Source organism: Jaculus jaculus, chromosome 10 (assembly GCF_020740685.1).
Source record: "Jaculus jaculus isolate mJacJac1 chromosome 10, mJacJac1.mat.Y.cur, whole genome shotgun sequence".
Taxonomy (NCBI): domain Eukaryota; kingdom Metazoa; phylum Chordata; class Mammalia; order Rodentia; family Dipodidae; genus Jaculus; species Jaculus jaculus.
The window spans coordinates 116572683-116596281 of NC_059111.1; the positions used below are offsets into that span (position 1 = coordinate 116572683).

At 48.7% G+C, this 23599-nt stretch overlaps 1 protein-coding gene and 1 pseudogene across 4 annotated transcripts in view; both read left to right on the top strand.

The window, feature by feature from the left end:
* The first annotated feature begins 680 nt into the window (after positions 1-680).
* LOC101610957 lies at positions 681-21864 on the top strand (annotated as a pseudogene).
* Smarcd3 (SWI/SNF related, matrix associated, actin dependent regulator of chromatin, subfamily d, member 3) overlaps positions 3222-23599 on the top strand; it is a 54017-nt gene continuing 33639 nt past the window's right edge. The window contains exons 1-2 of one of the 4 annotated variants that reach the window (XM_045160816.1): positions 3222-3245; positions 21790-21930. In XM_045160816.1, the coding sequence (XP_045016751.1) occupies positions 21892-21930 (39 nt within the window). In that variant the 5' untranslated portion in view covers positions 3222-3245; positions 21790-21891. Of the gene's footprint in view, positions 3246-20016; positions 20089-20264; positions 20615-21789; positions 21931-23599 lie in introns of those variants that run through there. The other 3 variants (XM_045160814.1, XM_045160817.1, XM_045160815.1) reach the window with 3 other exon arrangements.

Genomic DNA, 23599 nt, shown 5'->3' on the forward strand with positions numbered 1-23599 from the left:
ATTCTCACACAGAAGCCCAGTCATCCGTAGCTAGGATCCCCATATGAGGGAGAACATGTGGCGCTTGGCTTTCTGGGCCTGGGTTACCTGACTTAGTATAATACTTTCCAGGTCCATCCATTTTTCTGCAAATTTCATAACTTCATTTTTCTTTACCGCTGAGTAGAACTCCATTGTATAAATGTACCACATCTTCATTATCCACTCATCTGTTGAGGGACATCTAGGCTGGTTCCATTTCCCAGCTATTATAAATTGATGATCATTTCTTTTTTAAGAAAAGATTTTATTTTCATTTATTTATTAGAAACAGAGCATACGGGGGGAGAGAGAATGGGCACACCAGATCCTCGCCACTGCAAATGAATTCCAGATGCATATGCCACCATGTGCATCTGGCTTACATGGGACCTGGAGAATCGAAGCTGGATCCTTAGGTTTCACAGACAAGCACCTTAACCACTGAGCTGTCCCTTCAGCCCAAAAGTGATCAATTCTAAGCGGCCCAGGCAGATGGCAGCAGCCTTGGTACTGTCTCTGTAGCAGAGGCCATCACAGAACCCAGCTCCCATGGCCACGATGTTCTTAAGAGCACCTCAGCATTTGTGTCTTCTGACTTGGAAGCTGAGAGCCTGTGGCTCTTTGAAGAGAAGGCGGTGCTGGGTCACCTTGCTGCACGGATGGTCTTGCAGAACTACCTTGAAGCTACTCCACTGGTGCATCAGTACACTGATGTCCCTGTCCAGCTGCTCACAGGTGACGTCTCCGACCCACTCCTGGACTCCACCTACTTCGCCTAACTGGCAGCGAGCCCACCGTGCCCATCTCTCCACCTGTTTAAAGAAGACATTGCTAAGCTCGATTGGGTGGCTCACTCCTGTACTTTCAGCACATGGAGGCTTGGGCAGGAGCACTGTCCTGAGTTTGAGGCCAGCCTGGCTTACAAGAAGAGATCTTATCTGGAAAACAACAAACAAAATAGATAAGCAAATATAAAAATTAAAAGACATGTATGGGCTGGAGAGATGGCTTAGTGGTTAAGGTGCTTGCCTGTGAAGCCTATGAACACTTGTCTGAATCTCCAGGACCCACATAAGCCAGATGCACAGTGATGCAAGTGTGCAATGTTGCACATGTACATGAGGGGGTGCATGTATCTGGAGTTTGTGTGCTGTGGCTGAAGTCTCTGGCATGCCCATTCTCTGTCTCTCTCACCCTGAGACTACAGAGTGAATTCCGGTCAGCCTGAGCTAGAGTGAGACCCTACCTCGAAAAAACCAATACCGTGTGTGTGTGTGTGTGTGTGTGTGTGTGTGTATGGTAAATTTGTATAGTTTACCACCATCACCCACAAAAAAAATTTCAAAAAAATTCCACTGTCTATCATACTTAATCTTTGAGCACACCAGGGCCTCTAGTCACTGTAAACAAACTTCAGATGCATGTGCCACCTTGTGCACCTGGCTTTACATGGGTACTGGAGAATTGAACCCAGGTTGTTGGGTTTTGCAGACAAGTTCCTTAACCACTGAGCAACTCTCCAGCCCCGTCTGTATGTGAGAGAGAGAAGCTGAGAAAGAGAAAGAGCATGGGTGTGCCAGAGCCTCCAGCCACTGCAAATGAGGAGTGTCATCTGAAGAGGCCCAGTGATGTGGCAGCTCTCACCAGGCACCTGCTGCAGAGAAGGTCGTTGGAAGCCAGGTTCCACAGATGACTGACAGGTTTTCCCTGTAGCTGGATGCCTTGGCCCACCCATTCTCTCTTTCTCCTTCTCTCTGCCTCTCTCTCAAATAAATAAATAAAAATTAAAGAATAAAATATTTTTTAAAAGCAGGGCTTGGTGGCGCACACCTTTAATCCCAGTACTCGGGAGGCAAAGGCAGGAGGATTGCTATGAGTTGGAGGCCACCCTGAGACTACATAGTGAATCTATTTGGTTTTTCGAGCTCAGGCTGACCTGGAGTTCACTATGTAGTCTCAGGGTGGCCTTGAACTCATGACAATCCTCCTACCTCTGCCTCCCGAGTGCTGGGATTAAAGGCGTGCACCACGATGCCCGGCTTTCTCTGTATTTATTTTTAAAAAAGAGTTTAGGCAAGCTGCCTGTAACAGTTACATCTTGCTGAGCCAAAACACCTGACCAGAAGGTGTTTATGCAGCTTAGTTTCATCAAAGTGAGGAAAGCACAGTGCGAGCAAACAGTAGGTGTCACATCTTGTCACGCAGACAGGGGAGCAGCAAGCGAGGAAGCTGTCCCCAGCAGGGCTGGGCTAAGGGGCCTCCAGGCTCTCCAGCAGCACTCCTGCTCCGGCAAGGCTCCACCTCCCCAGCTCCACCAGCTGGGGATGGAGTTGGAAGCGTAATCACGAGCACTTCAGGCTAGGGGGACATTTGACAGTCAAACCACCACATTGCCTCTCTTCCCCCACCTCTGCCGCTGTGATGGGCACCTTAATGTGACTGGATCTGTGACTTTGTGGTCCCTACTGGTGAGGAAATTGACTGAGTGCCACTGCCCTAGAGTCCTTCCAGTCAAAGTACATATTGGTGCCTATGGCCCTGGGTAGAGACAGGACATTGAAAGTCTCATTTCACCCAGCAGAAGTTTTGCAGATGCTCCAGACAACAAGACCCTACCAAGGGTCCAAACAGCCTCCACCCAATAAGATTATGACAGCGTGAGACGAGCTGGGGTTCCACTCCCGCTCATATCCCACACAGCCCATGGAAGGCCCCCTTTCCACAGTGCGAGAGTCCCCTCCCCTGCCCGCCTGATAAGTCTTATAACCACACCCCTCCCTTACTGGGCTGTTCCAAAACTTCTTTCCGGTTGCTTCAGGTCCTGCCATTCTTTCAGCTAACTCACGTGCCCCCAAGACACAGTTTGTCTTAGAGTCCTCTATTCTCGAACCTGAACTTCCATACGGCAACCATGCTGCTCCCCGGTGAAGGGAGTTGGCAGCCTCACCCTCCCTCCTCCTACCTCTTCTGCCAGCACCACCATCTGAAGATTTTCAGTGCCCTCTGTGTTGCCATGGTAACCGGCACCATCTCCAACCAAAGAGCTTATGATGGGAAAAGGCAACCTGGTGCTGAGTTGGGGCCCATGGGACTCGCTGGCCTTCCATCGTCCATCGGCCGGTGCCCCTGCTCTGGGGAGTCCAGGGAAGGACCTGCTGCCTGCCCAGCTGTGGCACCCACTGGAGGACAGAGCTCTGCAGAGCAGGGACTCTACTGAAGGACAGGTAGGCAGAGCTTAAGGAAATGTCCAATGAATGCTGCTCTCCTCCCCACAGCAGAATCCCCAGGTCCTGCTCTTTGATGGGGTTTCCCAGGCAGACACTACATTCATGGCTCTGGGGTGGAGCCAGGACAGAGATGTTGGGGTTTTGAAGACAGAGAGCCACAGACTCATTTAAGCACATAGAAGAAAGGAAGGAGGTGGAGATGGGAATGGGCTCTGTACGAATCAGGCGCCTCGAGAGGAACAAACCCCGTAGGATGACTATAGGTTATAAATGGGATGTATCTGCCTGGTTTACTTGATGCAGACTGGGAAGGTAAAGAATGGCTGTGTGCAGGCTGGTGAATGGGCAGCTGGGTAGCTGACCGGTCCACCAGGATGGCTGCCTCAGCGCAGTCTCAACCCCATACTGGTGCCTGGAGGGCTCCTAGAGAACCACTAGTTTCCAGTCTGTGTAGGCAGGTTTAAGAAGCTGGGTTCAAAAGTCAGCAACAGGGTTGGTGCTCTCGCCAGCAAGGAACGAAGGCAGGCAGGGAAAAGGCCTCTTTTCATGTGGGCCATAGTCAGCAGGTGCTGCCTGACCATTACTCTCCATTAATCATGAAATGCTCTCAGGCTTGCCCAAAGGCGTGTCTCCACAGTGCAGAATGACAGTGTCTCATCCCTGTTCCCTGCTCTCCACCGGCACACATGGATCAGCCAAGGTTCCCCTACACTGGGCAATTCTCCATGACTGAGCAGCAGCTTGGGTCCTCCAACAGGGCTGCTTCTCTTCATATGCTTACTGGAAGTCCCATGTCCTTGTCTTCGCTTCTGTAAACAGAACTTCCACGCCCTACCCTCTTGGGCTTGGTAATTTGCTAGGGCAGTTTACAGAACTCAGGGAGGGCTTTACCTAAACCAGTCCATTTGTTATAAAGAATGCAGAGTGGGATGGAGGGATGGTTCAGAAGTTAAGGCTTTATCCTACAAAGCCAAAGGACCCAGGTTCAATTCCCCAGGACCTATGTAAGCCAGATGCTCAAGGTAGCACATGCATCTGGAGTTCATTTGCAGTGGCTGGAGGCCCTGGCATGTCCATTCTCTCTCTGTCTCTAATAAATGAATAAATATAAATAAACAATTAAAAGAAGAATGCAGATGGAGGTGACATTCCAGCACTTGAGAGATGGAGGATAGTGAGTTCAAGGCCAATCTGGGCTATATAATGAGACCAGAAGAAAAAAAACCCTACATAAATGTAGATGACACTACCTGTGTCCAGGTAAGGAGATGCAAAGTGTGAGGGATGTGGGGGGAGGGTTGGAAGAGCTCCCATAGTCCCTCTGGCAAGCCACATATCCTAATACCTTCATGGAATCAGCTGTAAGAAGCTCATGGAATCTTCTTGTTCAAGAGCTTGGCCCCTTTTTGGAGGAAGGTAGGTGGGCTGAAAGCTCCAATCTTCTTTTTTAAATAATTTTATTTTTTTGAGAGAGGGGGAAAGGAAGAGAGAGAGAGAGAGAGAATGGGCATGCCAGGGCCTCCAGACACTGCATATGAACTCCAGACACATGTGCCACCTTGTGCATCTGGCTTGCATGGGTCCTGGGGAAACAAACCTGGGTCCTCAGGCTTTGTAAGCAAATATCTTAACCCCTAAGCCATCTCTCCAGTCCAAAGCTCCAATCTTCAGTGTTATTAAAGAGGCTCCTTGTGAATAACAGAAGTGTGTATCCCATCCAGGAACTCAGGACAGAGCCCAAATGCATTTCTCATATCACAGAGTTCTTCCCAGTAAACATTTGCAAACAAGCCCCTTTACCCACTGAGCCATTTCCCCAGAACACCCACTTGACACCTGTAAGGGAGTCTTTGAACTCGCATCTCCGGTGTCATGAGTGCGTGGGTGAATATTCAGCGGAATGGCTGGTCATTGAGAAATGACAAGCTGCTCTCCAAAGATGCTAGGCTGCGTCTCAACCCAAGCAGCCGGGCCCCGGGGCTCGTTTGCTCCTCTCCACTTCCACCAACACCTGTTTGTGCTTTCTTACCTTAGTCTAGCAGGCACAGGTCGTGCATGAGTTCCTTTTCTATTTGCTAAGACCAAACAGTCCACAAGAAGCAGCTTGAGGAAGAAAGGGTTTGTTTTGGCACACAGTTCCAGAGAGAGAGAGAGTATGGAAGCACCAGAAACTCCTGCCCCTGTAAACCAACTCCAGATACATTTGCCACTTTGTGCATCTGGCTTTACATGGGTACTGGGGAACTGAACCTTGGCTATCAGGCTTTGCATGCAAGCACCTTAACCACTGAGACATCTCTCCAACCTGCTCCCTCCTTTTAATTCAGTCTGGAACTCCAGTACTTGAAATGAGGCCAGTTAAAGTGGGTCTTTAGAAAATATTTTTTGTTCACTTGTAAAGGGGGAGTGAGAAATGGGAGCACCAGTGCCTCCTGCCATTGCAACCAAACTCCAGATATGTGCGCCTCTCTGTGAATGTGGCTTTATGTAGTTACTCGGAATTGAACCATGGTGGCTAGGCCTTACAAACTAGTGTCTTCAACCACTGAGAAATCTCTCCAGCCCTTCTGACCTGAGTCAACAAAATCCTCATAGACTGCCTAGAGCTTTGTTCCCATGATGCTTCTAAATCCTACCAAGTTGGCAATCAAATGAACTCCAGATGCATGTGCCCCTTGTGCATCTGGCTTACATGGGTCCTCGGCAATTGAACTTGGGTCCTTTGACTTTTCAGGCAAATGCCTTAATGGCTCAGCCATCTGTTCAACCCTTTATTAGAGTTTTTGAGGCAGGGTTTCACTGCAGCCCAGACTGATCTAGAACTTATTCTGTAGCCCAGGCTGGCCTTGAACTTATGGTGATCCTCCTACTTTAGCCTCTTAAATGCTGGGATTAGAGGTGTGAGATAATTGTGGGTTCACATGCAACTATGAGAAATAACATGGAGAGATCTCATGTGCTTTTAACCATTTTCCCCCAATGGCAACATCTTGCAAAACTACAGTGCGATATCCCAGTGATGATACTATCAATACGCTGTATCAGTTGCCTGTTGCTGCTGTGACAAATGACCTGGAGCTGGGAAGCTGAAACCCATGCAGGTTTATTCTTTCATCCTTCTGGAGACCAGATCCTCAGTTAAGGTGCAGGCAGGGCCAGGATCCCTGAGAGGTTTGAGGGAGAGTTCCAATTTCAGACCTGACCCATCTTTCTGTGATGTATCTGTGCCACCTTTCCATTTGTAAGTGGGCGTGTGCATGTGTGAGAGAATGCAAACGTGTTTATGCATGTGTACATGCACATTCCCCTCTGCCCTATTCTTCTCATTTAGTTATTAATTTATCTAAGAGAGAGAGAGAATGGGCACGCCAGGGCCTCTAGCCTCTGCAAACAAGCTCCAGGCACATGCACCACCTTCTGCATCTGGCTTATGTGGGATCTGAACCTTACATGGGAATTGAACGTGGGTCCTTAGGTTTCACAGGCAAGTGCCTTAACCACTAAACCATCTCTCCAGCCCTCTGCCTTACTCTTGTACGATCACTTGTCATACATTTAGAACCCACTCACGTAATCCAAGATCATCTCTCCAGCTGCAAAGACCTTCAAGAGCTGGGTATTTGGATGTGGCTGAGGCCCAGCAGCATAGGTTCCAGGCCTTTCCCTCAGCGAGTCTTCTCTGCCCTTCGTCAGCACACACATTCTCTTTCATTCCTGCCCACTCCTTCCTCCTAACTCCAGGAAACCACTGACCTGTTCGTAACCTCTATAGTTTTGCCATCAAGGAATGTCATAGAAATGGAGTGTAGCATTTTGAGATTGGCTTTTCTCTCTTCACTCAATATTTTTGTGCACTTTCAATTAACTCAAAAGACTGAATGATCTTTAATTATACTGAGATTCCCCTGTGTAGCTGTATGTCTCAATAGTACATCCCTTTTTATTGCTGAGTAGTATTCCGTGGTCTGGAAGTATACCGTTTAACCATTCCCCCACTGAAGGATGCTTGGGTTGTTTCCAATTTGGACCTATCATGACTAAGCTGCTTGAACATTCATCTGCAGGGCTTTTTTTTTTTTTTTTGTGAGCGTAAGATCTCATTTCTCTGGGATAAATGCCCAGGATTGCAGTTACTGGGTTAATTGCATGTTGAGGCTTAGAAGGAACTGCCAAACTTTTTTCTGAAGAGCTACACCATTTGCCTTCCCCTCAGCCGGGTGTGAGAGATGTGGTTCTCCAGCACCTCGCCAGTGTTGGATGGCATCGCTGGCTGTGACTTTGGCCTCTCTGCCATGCACGTGGTATGGTGGCTACTGATGCCATCTGTCCTCCCGCAGGCGACTTGCCATCTGTGGGTCCTCACTGGAGAAGTGTCTGCTCATGGCTTTTGCTCATTTTCTAAATTGGATTATTTAGCTTTTTCTGTATTCCTTTCCAGAGCTCTTCGTATATTGTGAACCCAGTTTGTCTGAGATGCAGTTTACAGATACATGTTCCTGAACCATAGCTTTTATTTCCATCCTCCTCCACAGGGGCAAAAGTTGTCTAGTTTTTGTTTGCTTGTTTTTGAGGTTCGCTCTGTAGCCCAGGCTGGCCTTGATTTCACAGAGATCCTCTTACTTCATCCTCCCAAGTGCTGGGGTTATAGGTGTGAACCACCACACTCAGCTCAAAAAGCTTTCGATTTTGATGAAGATCGTTATTTTTTTTTTTTTTCCTGAGGCAGAGTCTCCCTCTAACCCAAGCTGACGTGGAATTCACTCTGTAGTCTCAGAGTGGCCTTGAACTCATGGCGATCCTCCTACCTCTGCCTCCTGAGTGCTGGGATTAAAGGTGTGCGCCACCACGGCCGGCTGAAGACCAGTTTGTTTATTTATTTATGAGAGAAAGGCAAATAGAGAGAGAAGAGAATGGACACTCCAGGGCCTCTAGCCACTGCAAACTGCAGATGCATGTGCCATCTTGTGCTTACTTGGGTACTGGGGAATTGAACGTGCATCCTTAGGCTTCACAGACAAGTGCCTTAACCTCTAAGCCATCTCTTCAGCCCATGAAGACCAATTTTTAAAGTTTATTGTATTGTATTTATTTGCATGTGCGTGGGGGTGGGTGAGGGGCAAGCCAAGGCCTCTTGTAGCTGCAAACAAATGAGTTACTTGTGTCACTTAAAAAAAAATGTTTATTTGAGAGAGAAAGATCCAGATAGAGAAAGAGAGAGAATGGGCACACCAGGGCCTCTAGCCACTGCAAACAAACTCCAGATGCATGTTCCACCTTGTGCATCTGGCTTTACGTGGATCCTGGAAAACTGAACCTGAGTCCTTTGGCTTTGCCAATAAGCAAGCACCTTAACTACTGAGCCATTTCTCCAACCCTTGTGTCACTTTTTTGTATCTGGCTTCTGTCCGTGACTTAGGAATTGACCTGGGCCGGCTTTGCAAGTAACACCTTTAACTGCTAAGCCACCTTCTCAAGCCCTGATGAAGACCACTTTAATGTGCTGCCTTATAAAATAAGTCTGCATTCCCTTTTCTCTGATGCTCATGTCTATGACCCATTAGGAGTCACTTTGCACAGTAGGTGAGTGTCCAGTGGGGGGCTGCTTTTGACTGTGACTGTCTGACTGTTCCAATACTGTTTATTAAAGGGTCACCTTTTGGGTTGGAGAGATGGCTCCATGGTAAAGGTGTTTGCTTGTAAACCCTAGTGCCTGGGTCCAGTTTCCCAGTACCCACATAAAGCCAGATGGCACCTGTATCTGGAGTTCATGTGTAGTTCTGGCCTGCTCATATTTCTCTCTCTCTCTCTCTCTCTCTTTCTCTCTCTCTGTCTCTCTCTGACTCAAATAAATAATAAAAAAAAAATTTTAAAGACCATCTCTCCTCCATGACTTACCTTTAGACCTTCGTCAGAGCACACTGGGCACATTCATGAGTGTATTCCCAGGCTCTGTTTCATTGACCATGTATCCACCTCTCTGTCAATCCCACCCTGTCCTGATGGCCATGACTGAACAATGAACCTTAGCAGGAGCAATTACTGTCCCTCCTACTTTACTCTTTTACCTCAAAAACATGTCAGAATTCATCCATTTTAAAGTACTTTCATCTTTTTAAACTTTTTTTGTTTTTGTATTTTTGTGGCAGGGTCTCACTCTAGCTCAGGCTGACCTGGAATTCACTATATAGTCCCAGGGTGGCCTCGAACTCACGGCGATCCTCCTACCTCTGCCTCCTGAGTGCTGGGATTACAGGCGTGCGCCACGACGCCTGGCACTATTTTAAACTTTTTAAATTTGTGTGTGTGTATGTATGTATATGTAGGGGAGGGATGTGCATGCCACAGAGGCTGTATAGAAGTCAGAGGACAACCTCAAGGTGTCTGTCATCTCCCTCCACCTTGTTTTTGAGAGAGGGTCTCTTGGCATTAAAAAAAAATTATTGAAATTATTGTAGAGAGAGAAAGAATTATTGTCCCAGACCTCAGCCACTATAATTGAACTCCAGATGCTTTCACCACCTAGTGGGATTGTGCAACCTTGCACTTGCCTTATGTTTGTGCATCTGGCTAACGTGGGATCTGGAACATGGGTCCTCAGGCTTTGCAGACTAAGCCATCTCTCTAGCCCTCTCTTGGCATCGTTTGGTTGGCACGAAGCCAGTCTAGCTGGCCAAGGAGCTTCAGGATTCTCCTGACTCTGCCTCCCATTGCTGTAGGCATCTGGATCACAGACCATTTTGTACCACTTTGCCCCTGGCTTTATGTAGGAGGATTGAACTCAGGTCAACGGGCTTACAAGCAAGTGTCTTAACTGTTAAGGCATCTCCCCAGCCTAATTTTATCTTTTTTTTCCTACAAAATTACCTGCTGGGATTTTGATGGGAATTGAATCAAATCTGTATATCAACCAGGCATGGTAGCACATGCCAGTAGTCCCAGCACTTGAGGGGTAGAGGCCAGAGAACCAGGAGTTCAAGGCCATCTGAAATAGCCTGCAAAGCCTAAGGACCCAGGTTTGATTTTCCAGTACCCATGTAAAACCAGATGCACAAAGTGGTGCATGTGTCTGGAGTTTGTTTGCAGTGGCTGGAGGCTCTGGCAAGCCCATTCTCTCTCCCTCTCTCTCTCTCCCTCTTTCTCTCTCTCATAAATAAGTAAAATATTTTTTAAAAGATCTGTGCATAGTGAGTTGGAGGCCAACTTGGGCTAAGGCAACTCTGTCTCAAAAACAATAGGCAATCAACATGTTTATTGAATCTTCCATACCATCAATTTGCTGTCTGTCTGTCCATTTATTACAGTTCTCCTTACCTTCTTTCATTGTATATTTTTCAGCACACAAGTCGCACTATGATTTCCTGTTTCCCCAAGCAACAATAGGTGGCATTGTAGTTTCATGTGTTCTTTTGGTCATTGCTAGGATATAGAAATAAAAATACCTCTGCACCTTTAACATCCTGGGGTCTTGCTAAAGATAATATTAAGAAGTATTTTGCAAACTTACTGGATGTTCTATGTAGACATAATGTCATCTGTGAATAGCGACGCTTTTATTTCTTTTGCATGACTGTGAAGTCTTTGTTTCCTTTTCCTGCCTCCTGGCTACACCTTCTAGAACATGTTGAAGAAGAGTAGAGGAAGTAACCACTGTACTTCTCCCCACTTTTGGGGAAAACGTTCCACCTTTTATCATTTAAGATGATGTTAGCCTTTTATTCAACTGAGGATGTTGCCCTCTTTCCCCAGTTTTCTGAGCGTTTTTGCCAGGGATGGCTGTGGAACTTTGTTGAACATGTTTCCTGCATTGGTTGATGTGAGCTTTCTTCGTTAGCTTCGTTAGACGTGAGTCTTGAGTACCGAACACTCTTGCATGCCCACAATGAGCCCTTCACCTACTTTTTCTGCCTGTTACCAACCTCTCCCATCTGATGATCAGCTCGGTTTGGTTCACTTTGTTCGCTGCTATAGTCTAATGCCTAACATGATGCTGGGTGCATGGCAAGGACTTCTCACTTTTTAAAAAATAATTTTATTTATTTATTTGCAAATAGAGAGAGAGAGAGAGAGAGAGAAAATGAGCATGCCAGGGACTCTTGTCACTGCAAATGAACTCCAAATGCATGTGCTACTTTGTGCATCTGGCTTTATGTGGCTCCTGGGGTACTGAACCCAGGCAGTCAGGCTTTGAAAGCAAGTGCCTTTAACCATTGAGCAATCTCTCCAACCTGCCCGCTTACTTTTTGTTGAATGAATAAATGAACAGAAGAGAGGGAGAGGAAAATCCCAAGATTATGGTGAGGAGAAATTCCATACAAAAACAGGTCAGGAAGCTCAGGAAAACCTCTTGGACCTGATCTCTTCAGATGGGAGTTAGACAGGCAGCCAGGGCTTTGGAGCTGACTTGACGATAATTACACAGAAAGCCAAGCAAACAAACTTAAAAAAAAAAAATAGATAATTATTCCATCCATCAATGGAATCTTATTCTATGCTAAAAAGAAATGAGCTATTGAGCCACAAAACTTAAACTTTCATTGTTACCTAGAACATTGCCACCCTGAGTCTTCCCCAAAAGATCAGTGGAGCTCAGTGGAGGGAGGATGAATGGGTAGAGGTGGGGGTGGGCACTGCGACTGTTCTATGTCACCCTGCTGAGTGCACCTCATCACGCAGGTGTTGGAACCTATCAACTGGGACAGGATGGTGGATCAGTGGGTAATGTGCCTGTCTTGCAACACTGAGTACCTGAGTTCAAATCCCCAGACCCCACATTAAAAAAAAGCTGGAGCCAGGAAATGTGGCACATGCCTCTAATCCCAGCACTTGGGAGGCAGAGGTAGGAGGATCACCGTGAGTTCAAGGCTACCCTGAGACTACATAGTGAATTCCAGGTCAGCTTGGGCTAGAGTGAGACCCTACCTTGAAAAACAAAACAAAACAAAACCAAAAATAGGAAGGGAAGGAACTCTGTCACATCCTAGATCATGGAAGGACCCTGGGGGCACCCCCAATGAGAAGAACCAGCCATGACAGGACACATGCCATGATGCCACCTACGTGAGGTCCCGTTCATAGAAAATAATACCAAGGTTGCAAGGGGCAGAGGAAAAGCAAGGGGCATACCCCTGTGAGCCCAACACTTGGGAGAGTGGAAGCAGAAGAATCAAAATTCAGGATCATGCTCAACTACTCAACTACATAAGCAAGTTCAAGGCAAAACTGGGCTACAGAAAATCCTATCTCAATAATAATAATGATAATAATAGGTAGCTGGTATGAGGCCCTAACCTGCCCATTCTTTCTCTCTCTCATATAAATAAATAAATAAATAAAATATTAAAAACAAACAGCTGGTGAGCACGGCAGTGCATGCCTTTAATCCCAGCACTCGGGAGGCAGAGTTAGGAGGATCGCCGTGAGTGCCGTGAGTTCAAGGCCACCCTGAGACTACATAGTGAATTCCAAGCCAGCCTGGACTAGAAAGGAGCCTACCTTGAAGAAAAAAAAAAAAAAAAGCAAAGAAGGGGCACATTACCTTACAAATAAAGATAAAAGCCAGGCATGGTTGTGTACACCTTTAAACCCAGTATTCAGAAGACAGAAGTAGAAGGATCCCTGTAGTTTGAGGCCAGCCTGGGACTACAGAGTGAGTTCCAGGTCAGCCTAGGCTACAGTGTGACCCTACCTCAAAAAACAAACAAACCAGTTAACATGTAGCTGAAGAGATGGGTCAGTGGTTAAGGCACTTGCTGGCAAAGCCAAGGGACCCAAGTTTAATTCCCCAGGACCCACGCAAAGCCAGATGCACATGGTGACACACGCATCTGGAGTTCAGTTGCAGAGGCTAGAGGCCCTGGTGAGCCCATTCTCTCTCTCCCTCCCTCTTTCAAATAAATAAATAAAATTTATATTTTACAAATACAAAAAAAACATAATAAAAACCATCAAAATGGCACATTTAGCCCTTGGCTCTCCATCCCTGGGCTTCCCCATGCTAACTGCTGCCATGGCAACAAGGAAGCCTTTGTCAAGGCTGAAGGTGTGATCAATGAAGAGTGCAAAATGTGCAGAAAGCCGGCAGCGACCCAGGCCCAGTTTACCTGCACAGAAGCTTCCAACATGTGAGCCAATCTAAGGGGGAAGATCTCAACATTCATTAATTTGCCCTGGACACACAGTGGATGAGCAGAGCCACCCTGTGATAGCTTCGTGTGATGCACCGTACCGTGGGAAAGGAGCGTTTGCAAGCTTTGGTCCTGTCAGTGGGGAAAATCATGGAAAATACCATGAAAATCAAGGTCACCCATGAAGTAGAGGTAAACAGGAGCTTCATGTCCCAGAACCCCTGCTTCATGGCCACAAAGACTTTGCCAGTGATGTCCTTGATTTGGACTACACAAAACACCCTTCTAAACCAGACCCTTCTGGAGAGAAAGACCCATACTTGAAGTCTGTGGACACCAGAAGGAAGGTTATGGGCTTTCCTTGAACCCAAGTCTCACTGGGCACTGACTTAATGCTTCAGACGACCATCCCATCTGCCTATGGGACACCAAAGAAAGGAAAAGGGAAGCCAGGCATGGTGGCACACACCTTTAATCCCAGCATTGGCGGGGGGGGTGCAGAGGTAGGGGAATCACCATGAGTTCGAAGTCAGCCTGGGACCACGGAGAGAGTTCCAGGTCAGCCTGGGCTAGAGTGAGACCCTACCTCAAAAAGAAAAAGAAATAGGACCGGGTGAATGGGAAGGCTGTCCTTACAGGGCATACGGCAGTAGTTGAAGGGGCTGGAGAGATGGCTCAGTGGTTAAAGGCACTGCTTGCAAAGCCCTGATGAGCTGGGTTTGATTCCAGAACCCACGTAAAGCCAGATACACAAAGTGGCACATGTGTCTGGAATTTGTTTGCAGTGGCAAGAGGCCCTGGCACACACATTTTCTCTCTCAAATAAATAAATATTAAAAAAAAAAAAAAGAAGCTACACATGGTGGCACACGCCTTTAATCGCAGCACTTGGGAGGCAGAGGTAGGAGGATCACCATGAGTTCGAGGCCACCCTGAGACTACATAGTGAATTCCAGGTCAGCCTGGGCTAGAGTGAGACCCTATCTTGAAAAAAAAAAACAGGCAGTAGTAGACGGTATCCCCTGGCATTGGCTCTGAGACTCTGCCTGGGTCTGCAGCTGGTGATCAGAAACCTAGAACTCAGGACACTCGTTCAAACACTTCCAGCCCCTCGGCTGATGCTCACTCTGCTGAAGTGAACTGGTGTCCGTCATTCAGTCCACAGAGTGAGGTCATTCCTACCGCAGGATTAGATGATGAGACATCGGAAGCACCAGCTGCATTTCTTTGATACCTGAGGATTCACTCTTCCAAACTCAGGCACCTCACAATAAGACGATGTTGGCTTCCAATGGTACTGACCGTAGATGGAACTTTTTGAGATTTAAGTAAAATTTGAGGACAATCCCCAGAAGAGTCAGAAGCTAACCTACCAGGGCTGCTCATCTGGAGTGGTCTGGTTCCTCTGGGAACCCCAATAAACCTTGAGTGATTTGTTCTGCATCACAGGACAATGCAGTTGATATGTGTGACAGATGGAAGAGGACGTTTCCAGTGATGAAGACACCAAGGGGTCCAGAAGGACATGGAGGATCCTAGCTACGTGCTATGATTTTAGGCTCCCCCTTTATTTTCTCTCTGAACCCAGAAATTGAGTTAATACTGTTTGAGTTTTGGGTGTTTTTTTTTTTTTTTTCCAAGGTAGGGTCTCCCTCTAGCCCAGGCTGACCTGGAATTCACTGTGTAGTCTCAGGCCTCAAACTCACGGCAATCCTCCTACCTCTGCCTCCTGATTGCCAGGATTAAAGGCATGTGCCACCACACCTGACTTTATTTATTTATTTATTTATTTATTTATTTATTTATTTATTTATTTTGAGGCAAGATCTTGCTATAGTGGAACTCAGAACTCACAACTCACTCTGTAGCCCAGGCTGGCCTTGAACTCATACTGATCCTCCTACCTCAGCCTCCAGAGGGCTGGGACTAAAGAAATGAGCCACAAGTCCTGGCTAACAATGGCTTAGAGACACAGACTGCTTAGCTATCCTGCTAAAACAGGAACTGCCAACAATGTTGTTAGCCCAAACAGTGGGTGTTTTCTAAATCTTAACTGGAAGACTTAATTCAACAAAGCCATGTATTGTATTTACATTTTCTTCAGGAGTCTTCTGGTAACAAACCCTAAGATGGCTGCAGAAAGGGGCATATTATGCCCGATCATTTTTCTTAAGCTATACCCTGAAGAATTTCAGACTCTTTTAAATTTTTTTTCAAGGAGAGAGTGAGAGAAAGGGGGAAGAATGGGTGTGCCAGGGCCTCTAGCCACTGTAAATGAACTCCAGATTAATGCGCCACTTTGTGCATCTGGCTTGATGTGGGTACTGGAGAGTTGAGCCAGGATTGTTAGGCATTGCAGGCAAGCTCCTTGACCACTGAGTATCTCTCCAGCATGGGACTCTTTTTTTTAATAACTAATATTTATTATCATTTAGGAGGCATATACAGTATAATGAAAGGATGAAAACCTGAAATGAGGGCTGGGGAGATGGCTTAGCAGTTAAGGTGTTTGCCTGCAAAGCCAAAGGACCTCAGTTTGATTTCCCAGGACCCACGTAAGCCAGATGCACAAGGTGGCACATGTGTCTGGAGTTTTTTTGCAGCAGCTGGAAGCCCTGGCATGCCCATTCTCTCTCTCTCTCTCTCTCTCTCTCTCTCTCTCTCTCTCTTTCTCTCTCCCACTCTTAAATAAATAAAAAAATAAAAATAAACCTGAAATGATATCTGTAATAAGGTTGGAGAATGGAAGGTAGAGCAAAGGATGACTTTAAACAGTATGAAATTCCTTGACCTCAGGAGGGAAGAACCAAAAGATAATGTTTTTCTCTGTTCTCTAAGATATAGAAAACGTAGTTTAGAACATGAATAATGATTCACAGGATTTAAAACAGGGCATTTGGGGGCTGGAGGGATGGCTTAGTGGTTAAGGTTTTGCCTGCAAAGTCAAAGGACCCAGGTTTGATTCCCCAGGACCCATGTAAGCCAGATGCACAAGGGGGCGCATCCCTCTGGAGTTCATTTGCAGTGGCTGGAGGCCCTGATATGCTCATTCTTCCTCTCTCCTTCTCTCTCTGTCAAATAAATAAGTATAAATATAAATATAAATATAAATATAAATATAAATATAACAGGGCATTTTCCCCAAGTAACAAAGAAGTTGAAAGGAAATAATATATAGAATGATACCTTTATACATTTTTTAAAAATCAAAAAGAAAGTTAATAAAACGAAATGATAAATATACATAAGCTCTCTGTTTGATCAAAAACATAAACAGGGGGCTGGAGAGATTGCTTAGTGGTTAAGGCGCTTGCCTGCAAAGCCAAAGGACCCAGGTTTGACTCCCCAGTGCCCACTAGTAAAGCCAGATGCCCAGAGTGGCACGTGCATCTGGAGCTCGTTTGCAGCAGCTGGGGACCCTGAGTGCACATTCTCTCTATTTCTTTCTGCTTGGAAATAAATAAATAAAATAAAAATGAATTAAAAAATATATAAACAGGTTACAACCCCAGCAAACATTCCACTGTTTTTGTTCCTCTCAGACTCTTAAGTATGGGCTACAGTGAGTAAGGAATACAGCCAAGTGAGGTAGGTGTCTGAGCTATGAAGTATAAACATTGCAAGATATCATTATTATTCAGAAATTTGGGGTGATTCAAGGCAGATAGATTCCCACTCTACAGCCCACACGCCTCCTTCCTGGGACACACATTTTCCTACAGTCCAGGATCCTCTTAGTTTCTTCAGTTAAGATGACATATTCCTCTTTGCGCATTTGTTTTTGCTCATTAGTGTGTTTCTTGAGCAGTTTTCACATTATTCCTTTCCTTTCTGTGAAGTGGCTTTTAGTGTTATTTTATTTAACGTGGGTCAAGAGGCTGGAAGGAAGTATCTATTTTTTCTTTGTGTGTGCATGCACACACGTGCCATGGCACTCACGTGGGAGGCAGGATAACGTGGGGTGCTGGACCTTTCCTTCCACCTTGTTTCGGACAGTCTGTCTAGTTCACCACTGGGAATGCCAGACCGGCTGGCCCACTAGCTCGGTGATTCCTTCCACCCCACCCCACCCCATTGCATAGGTGTCTGGGATGACAGATGTTGGCGCCACTGTGCTCAAGTTTACATGGGAAAGTCATCAGGCTTGTGCAACAAGTACTGTTAACCACTGAGCCATCTCCCCAGACCCAGATTTATGTCTATATCCGATTGTTATTCCACAGGTGAGCTTTCCAGTTGAGAAGAGTGAATTGATTGTCGTTGTTTCCCAAGTTGAATTAATCCTTGGTTTTTGCTGTTGTTTTAGGGGTTAGATCCTGACCAGATCGATACCATCACCGTTTTGGCTGACCTGCTCTATTATCAGGCCTGCAACCCTCCACAGTTAACCGTGTGAGCGTGTGTAATGGAATAAGTTAATTTTTTTCTTTCTTTTTTGTTTTTGTTTTTTGAGGTAGGGTCTCACTCTAGTCCAGGCTGACCTGGAATGCCCTATGTAGTCTCAGGGTGGTCTCAAATTCACAGTGATCCACCTACCTCTGCCTCCCAAGTGCTGGGATTAAAGGTGTGCGCCACTGTGTCCAGCTTTCTTTTTCTTTTCTTTTCTTTTCTTTTTTTTTTATGAGTGAGAGAATAAGAGCGAGAGAATAAGAGAGAGAGAGAGAGAGAGAGAGAATTGGACCTCAAGGGCCTCCAGCCACTGCAATCAAACTCTAGATGCAGGCACCACCTTGTGTGCATGTGCAGCCTTGTGCACTTGCGTCACCTTACATGGGATCTGGAGAGTCAAACATGGGTCCTTAGGCTTCACAGGCAAATGCCTTAACTGCTAAACAACTCTCCAGCCCCAGTTTTATTTTATTTATTTATTTATTTATTTATTTATTTATTTATTTATTTATTTATTTATGGGAGAGAAAGAGGCAGATTGAGGGAGAAAGAGAAAGAGGCAGATATATAGAGAGAGAGAATGGGTGCACCAGGGCCTCTAGCCACTGTAAATGAACTGCAGAAAAATGTATCACCTTGTACATCAGGCTTACATGGGTACTAGGAAATCAAACCTGAGTCCTTAGGCTTCTCAGACAAGTATCTTAACTGCTAAACCATCTCACCAGTCTTTCCCCCACCCAACTTTGGTTTTTTGAGGTAGGGTTTCACTATGGCCCAGGCTGACCTGGAATTCACTATGTGGTCTCAGGGTGGGCTTGAACTCACGACAATCCTCCTACTTCTGCCTCCCAAGTGCTGGGGTTAAAGGTGTGTGCCACCAAGCCCCACTCACCAGTTTAAATTCCTTTTCTCTTAAAAAATGATACATTTTAGGTCATGTCTATTTTATCATAATTAAAACTTTTTTATTTGCAAGCAGAGGGTGGGGGGAGACACGGAAATGGGTGTGCCAGGGCCTCCTGGCACTAACAGAACTTACATGGGTACTGGGGAATCAAAGCATGGCCATCAGTCCTTCCAAGCAATCACTCTTGTAGCCCAGGCTGGTCTTGTCTAGCTAAGGATGACGTGGATGTCTGATCCTCTTGCCTTCTCCTCCTGAGTACTGGTGTCACAGGCAAGCGCCACACCTGGTTGTATGCAGTGCTGGGGATCAAACCCAGGGCCTCGTGTATACCAGGCAGGCACTCTACCCTCTTGACTTTATCTCCAGCCGATGATCAAAACTTGAAGACAATAAAACATAGCCCTCCTCAAAATAAAGGGGGGAGAAGGTGGAAAAGTTCCATGTGTGTCTGTGGGGCCTACACATGCAAGGCTCAGAGCCCAGAACCCAAAATGCCTCTCGTGCCAATAAAAGGCTGGGCCTCTGGAGCCCAGGGGAACCTGGGAGGGGCACAACTGGTACTGGACCCTCAGCTCCTTGCTGTCTGCTGAACCTTTGCCCCCCCCTCCTCTGGCCCGCAACTCAAACTCCCTGTCGGGGGCTCCTCCCCATGGTCTTGCTCCACGCCTGGCTCCCTGGAGCCATTTATTGGAGTTGCAGGTTGAAGTTGAACCCCACAAGGTCAAGGGGCTCTGCTAGCTGGAGTGTGGTGGCATGAGGTGGGGCCGCTAGAGGCAGGTTAGACTGGCCCTCGGATGGGAAAGGGATTCTCGGGGTCTGTGTCATGTCTTCAGAGACCTCGCCTGGGTCCTGAGTGTGGAGTACTCCCAGAAAGGGTCAGTTGAGATGAGGACTCATGGAGGACGGAAAGGGTGAGAGTCTGGCCCTGAAGCTGGAGGGGAACCAAAGCCCTCGGGGAGCGCAGTGTGTATGGGAGTGTGTGCGCGTGTGCTGGGAGCGGGGAGTGCTCGGTAGGACACGTCTGCAGCACCCTCGAGGCTCCCAGGGTGCGCGCCCGTGCCGCGGGGCGGGGGCTGGTGCAGGTGCTACGCGCCGGGGAGGATGCTCTGAATCGTGGGCGCACAGGTGCGTGTCAGGCTAAGACACATGCGTGCACAGGCTGAAGATAAACATGAGTGGCTCTAGGTCTGGCAAGGGCCCAGCAACGGGGGCTCGGAGCTGGCGATCACACAGACTCGTGGATGGGGCGAGGCTTCTTGCTCTGATCCCTAACTCGTTATTAAGCGCCTCGCTCTTTGCAGACGCTCCCTGCGCCTCCCCAGCTCCTGGCCGCAGCGGCGCGCAGGCGCCGGGCCGAGCCGAGCGCCGAGAGGGGAGCCGAGCGCAGCGCTCCCGGGCCAGGGTCCCCGGGGAGCAGGTGAGCGACCCGCGCTGAGCGGGCCCCGCGGCCCTGGGCGAACACGCCGCCTGGTCGCGCTGCGCCAGCGCCCCCGCCTACCCTGCTGGCAGTGCCCGCCTCGCCTCTGCTGGCATCCCCTTCCTCCCTCTGCCTGGCATCCCTTCTCCCGATCCCTGGCATCCCTCCTCCCACCCGCCTGGCATCCCCTCGCCTCCCTCTGCCTGGCATCTCTCTCCTCTGCCTGGCATCCCTCTTCCCCATGCCTGGCGTCCCTTCCCTCTGCCTGGCATCCACGCTCCCCTTACCTGGCATCTCCCTTGTATCCTCTTCCCTGGCACCTTTTCCTTACCTGGGCCATTCCCTCCTTCCTACCTGGCATCCTCCTCCTCAATCCTCTCCCAGTGCTCCCCATCCTCCTGATTCTTTATTTTCCCCTGCCTGGCACTCTCCCCAGCCCGATACCTTTTCCCATCCCCTTTTTGTACCTCTCCCCTGACTGGCAAATTCCCACCCAGCCCCAGCTCTGACACCTCGTCCCTGTCTGGTAGGTACCTCTCCTCCCTCCCCTGCCTGGCACCTTTCTACCCTCCCTCCACCTGCAACCCCCTCCTTGCCAGTGTCTGGCACCCTGCTTCCTGACACCTTCCCTTCCCCTGTCTGGCACTACCCTCCTCCCACTTCCTGGCACCTCCTTCTTGCCTAGCACTTTCCCCACCTGCTCTTCCTGAATCCTTCTCCTCCCAACCCCCCTGTCTGGCATCCTCTCCCTCCTTCCCTACCTAGCACCTTCCCAGGCTCCATTCGGTACCCTCCTTCCTGGACAGTCCTGTGTGATTCAAATTGTCCCTCTGTCCTCACCTACCTCAGGGCTCATCCCATAGCTCTAGACTGGTAGCCCTTCCTCGCCTAGGCTCCCCTCCAGTTCCCCACCCCACCGCATCCTGTGCATTCCATCCCTCACCATTCTCAGCACAACCCTTTCTACCTTCCACCCTTGGCCAACACTCTTCTGCCCATGTGGTACTGGTGTCTCTGAACTCAGAAGCCCCACTCTGCCCCACACCCACGGCTCTGCACTCTTCTGACCCCAGCCCAAGACCTCCTGCTGTGCCCAGGGAGGGAGGAAAAGGTGGTGCAGGTCCTGGGGTGAACCTAGGAGGCTGTGCACTCAGGAGGACCTGGAGCAAGTGACTTTTTGGGTGCAGGCTGACCACCTGCTTGGCCTCCTGATATTGCCTGGACCTCAGGTATCATCCTAGCAGGGCACAGATACTCCTTCAATCCTAAAGTCTTTTTTATTTTTGGTTTTTCGGAGTAGGGTTTCATTCTAGTCCAGGCTGACCTGGAATTCACTATGTAGTCTCAGGGTGGCCTCGAACTCATGGCGATCCTCCTACCTCTGCCTCCCGAGTGCTGGAATTAAAGGCATGTGCCACCACACCCCACTCAGCTCTTGTTTTACTATTTCTCTGTCCTGCAGGGCCTTAGCCCATCTCCCCCTGCATTGGGCACACACTGTACCTTCCTGTGCCCTTTCCTCAGCTCCCCCAGCCTCGGCTTGATCTGTGCTAGCCCTGGGGTTTAGTCCCTTTATGCACAGCTCTCTTCAGACCACTTTTGCAAAGAGGTCTAGAAGACAGCTTTCCTCCCATGCCCCCTTGGAATCTGCCCTAGGAGCTCAGGGTCCAGGCCACCCCCCTCAATGCCCTCTCCTTCCAGATCCTCTTCAGCATGGCCCTTGGTTCTGCAGGCGTGGCGGGCTCTGGGCCAGGGCACCGAGGGGGCACTGGATGAGTCCCCGGTTGCAGGACCCTACCATCTATGACTCCAGGCCTCCAGCACCCACCCACCGTGGTACAGGTAGGCACTTCCTCCCCTGCCAGCCCAGGAGCGGGAGCTCCAACCACTGAGAGTCCACTAGCCCTTGCTTCTGGCCACCCTTTGCACATTTGCTACCTCCTGGACCCAAGTGGCCAAGCAGCACTCCTTCTCACCTCTCCCGGGGTTGACCTCTATTCATGTCCTCCTTGGACCCCTGCGCTACCTCTTAGGAGTAGGTATCCCTAGGTCCTACCTCTCAAAGCCACTCTGAGCCAGGAACAAGCTAATCTGAAGCCAAGTTATTGGTTCATTGAAAGTGGTCTGGAGATGTGTCTTCTCTCATGCCCTCCTCTGCACAGACACACCACCTCTCCCCTCAATCCTGGTGCAGATGGCCCCTCAAATTTCCATACTCACAGACACATGCATGCACCTTATCCTCCCACCTGGTCCCCCAGCCCTCCCCCCACACACACCATGGCTCTCTGCTAGCTGGAAGCAATCTGTATGTAGAGCCTCTGACACAACTTAGGCTCAGCAACCTGCAGACAGGCCCTGCACAATGGAGGGGGTGCTGGTGGCTTTGCCCTGCCACCCGGCAGGCCTCCAAGTGGGTGCTCTCTGAAGAGCTGGGCCCTCCTGAGCCTCCTTCCCAGTGAGGAGAGAGGAGAATAACTAGTCTCTTCTTACACCAGTGCCTCCTTGTCTGGAGGAATGTGCTATGCTTTGGGGTGGAAAAGGCACTTTCCCAGAACGCTGTCGGCTGTGGGCAGGGGCTAAAAGAAGTGTCACTGATGGTGTAGACCTCAGCTCTGAGAATGGGGACGTCAGGAGAGTCCAGAACAGGTCCAGCCTAAAAGGCTGCATAGAAGATGGGGCTTGCAGAGACCTAGCACTATGGGGCCCCGGGGGGGAGGTCATCGTGAGGCCTTGCCTTCCTTCCTCAGAGAGGGGATGTTCTCTTCAGCACCCTAGCCTTCTGTCATCCCCAAATTTAGCTGGAACCAGCCCCAGGACAAAGTGGTGCAGGTCTCTGGTTGCCGGGGAGGCCCACCCTAGCTTGGAGAATTAGAGACAAGCAGCGGTAGTGGCAGTGGATGTCAGTTACCTGGCAGCTGCAACTGTGAAGCAAGCACAATGTGGGCATGTCTGGCTCCTCACCAGATGCCCAGCAGCTGCCCACAGCAAAGGCAGCCCTCCCACCTTTTTACTTACAGCTTTGCTGGTGCCTCAGGTGAAGCCTTCCCCCTAGTCTGTGGGTACTGATTTTGTGCAGATTCCTAAAGAATGGAGGTGACCAGATGGATTCAGCACATTTTTCCACAGCAGGCATGCTAAAGTTCTGGGGTGTCTGAGGGTGAGGGATTGGGGTTCCTGATAGTTGGTGAAGCCTCATCAAGGGTAGCCCATTTGGGGTGATCTGATCTAAATCCCAGGGGTTCTCAGAAGCTGCAAGTGACTGCCTGAAGAGATGAGCATGGAGGGGGTGTAGGAGGCCAGGGAAGACTGGAGTTGGGAGGTAGTGAGACCTGATGGTCAGGGAGGTTCCTGGCAGGTCAGAAGTCCTCCTCCCCCCTCTGCCCGGCCACCATGAGGTGGTGAGGCACCAGGGGTGTTTGGTGTTTGGCTTCATTGTCATGGGCTCCGAGTGCTGTGGCAGACTCTTGCCAGCCAGAGCCCACGGGCAAGCACCAGATGCCGACAAGCC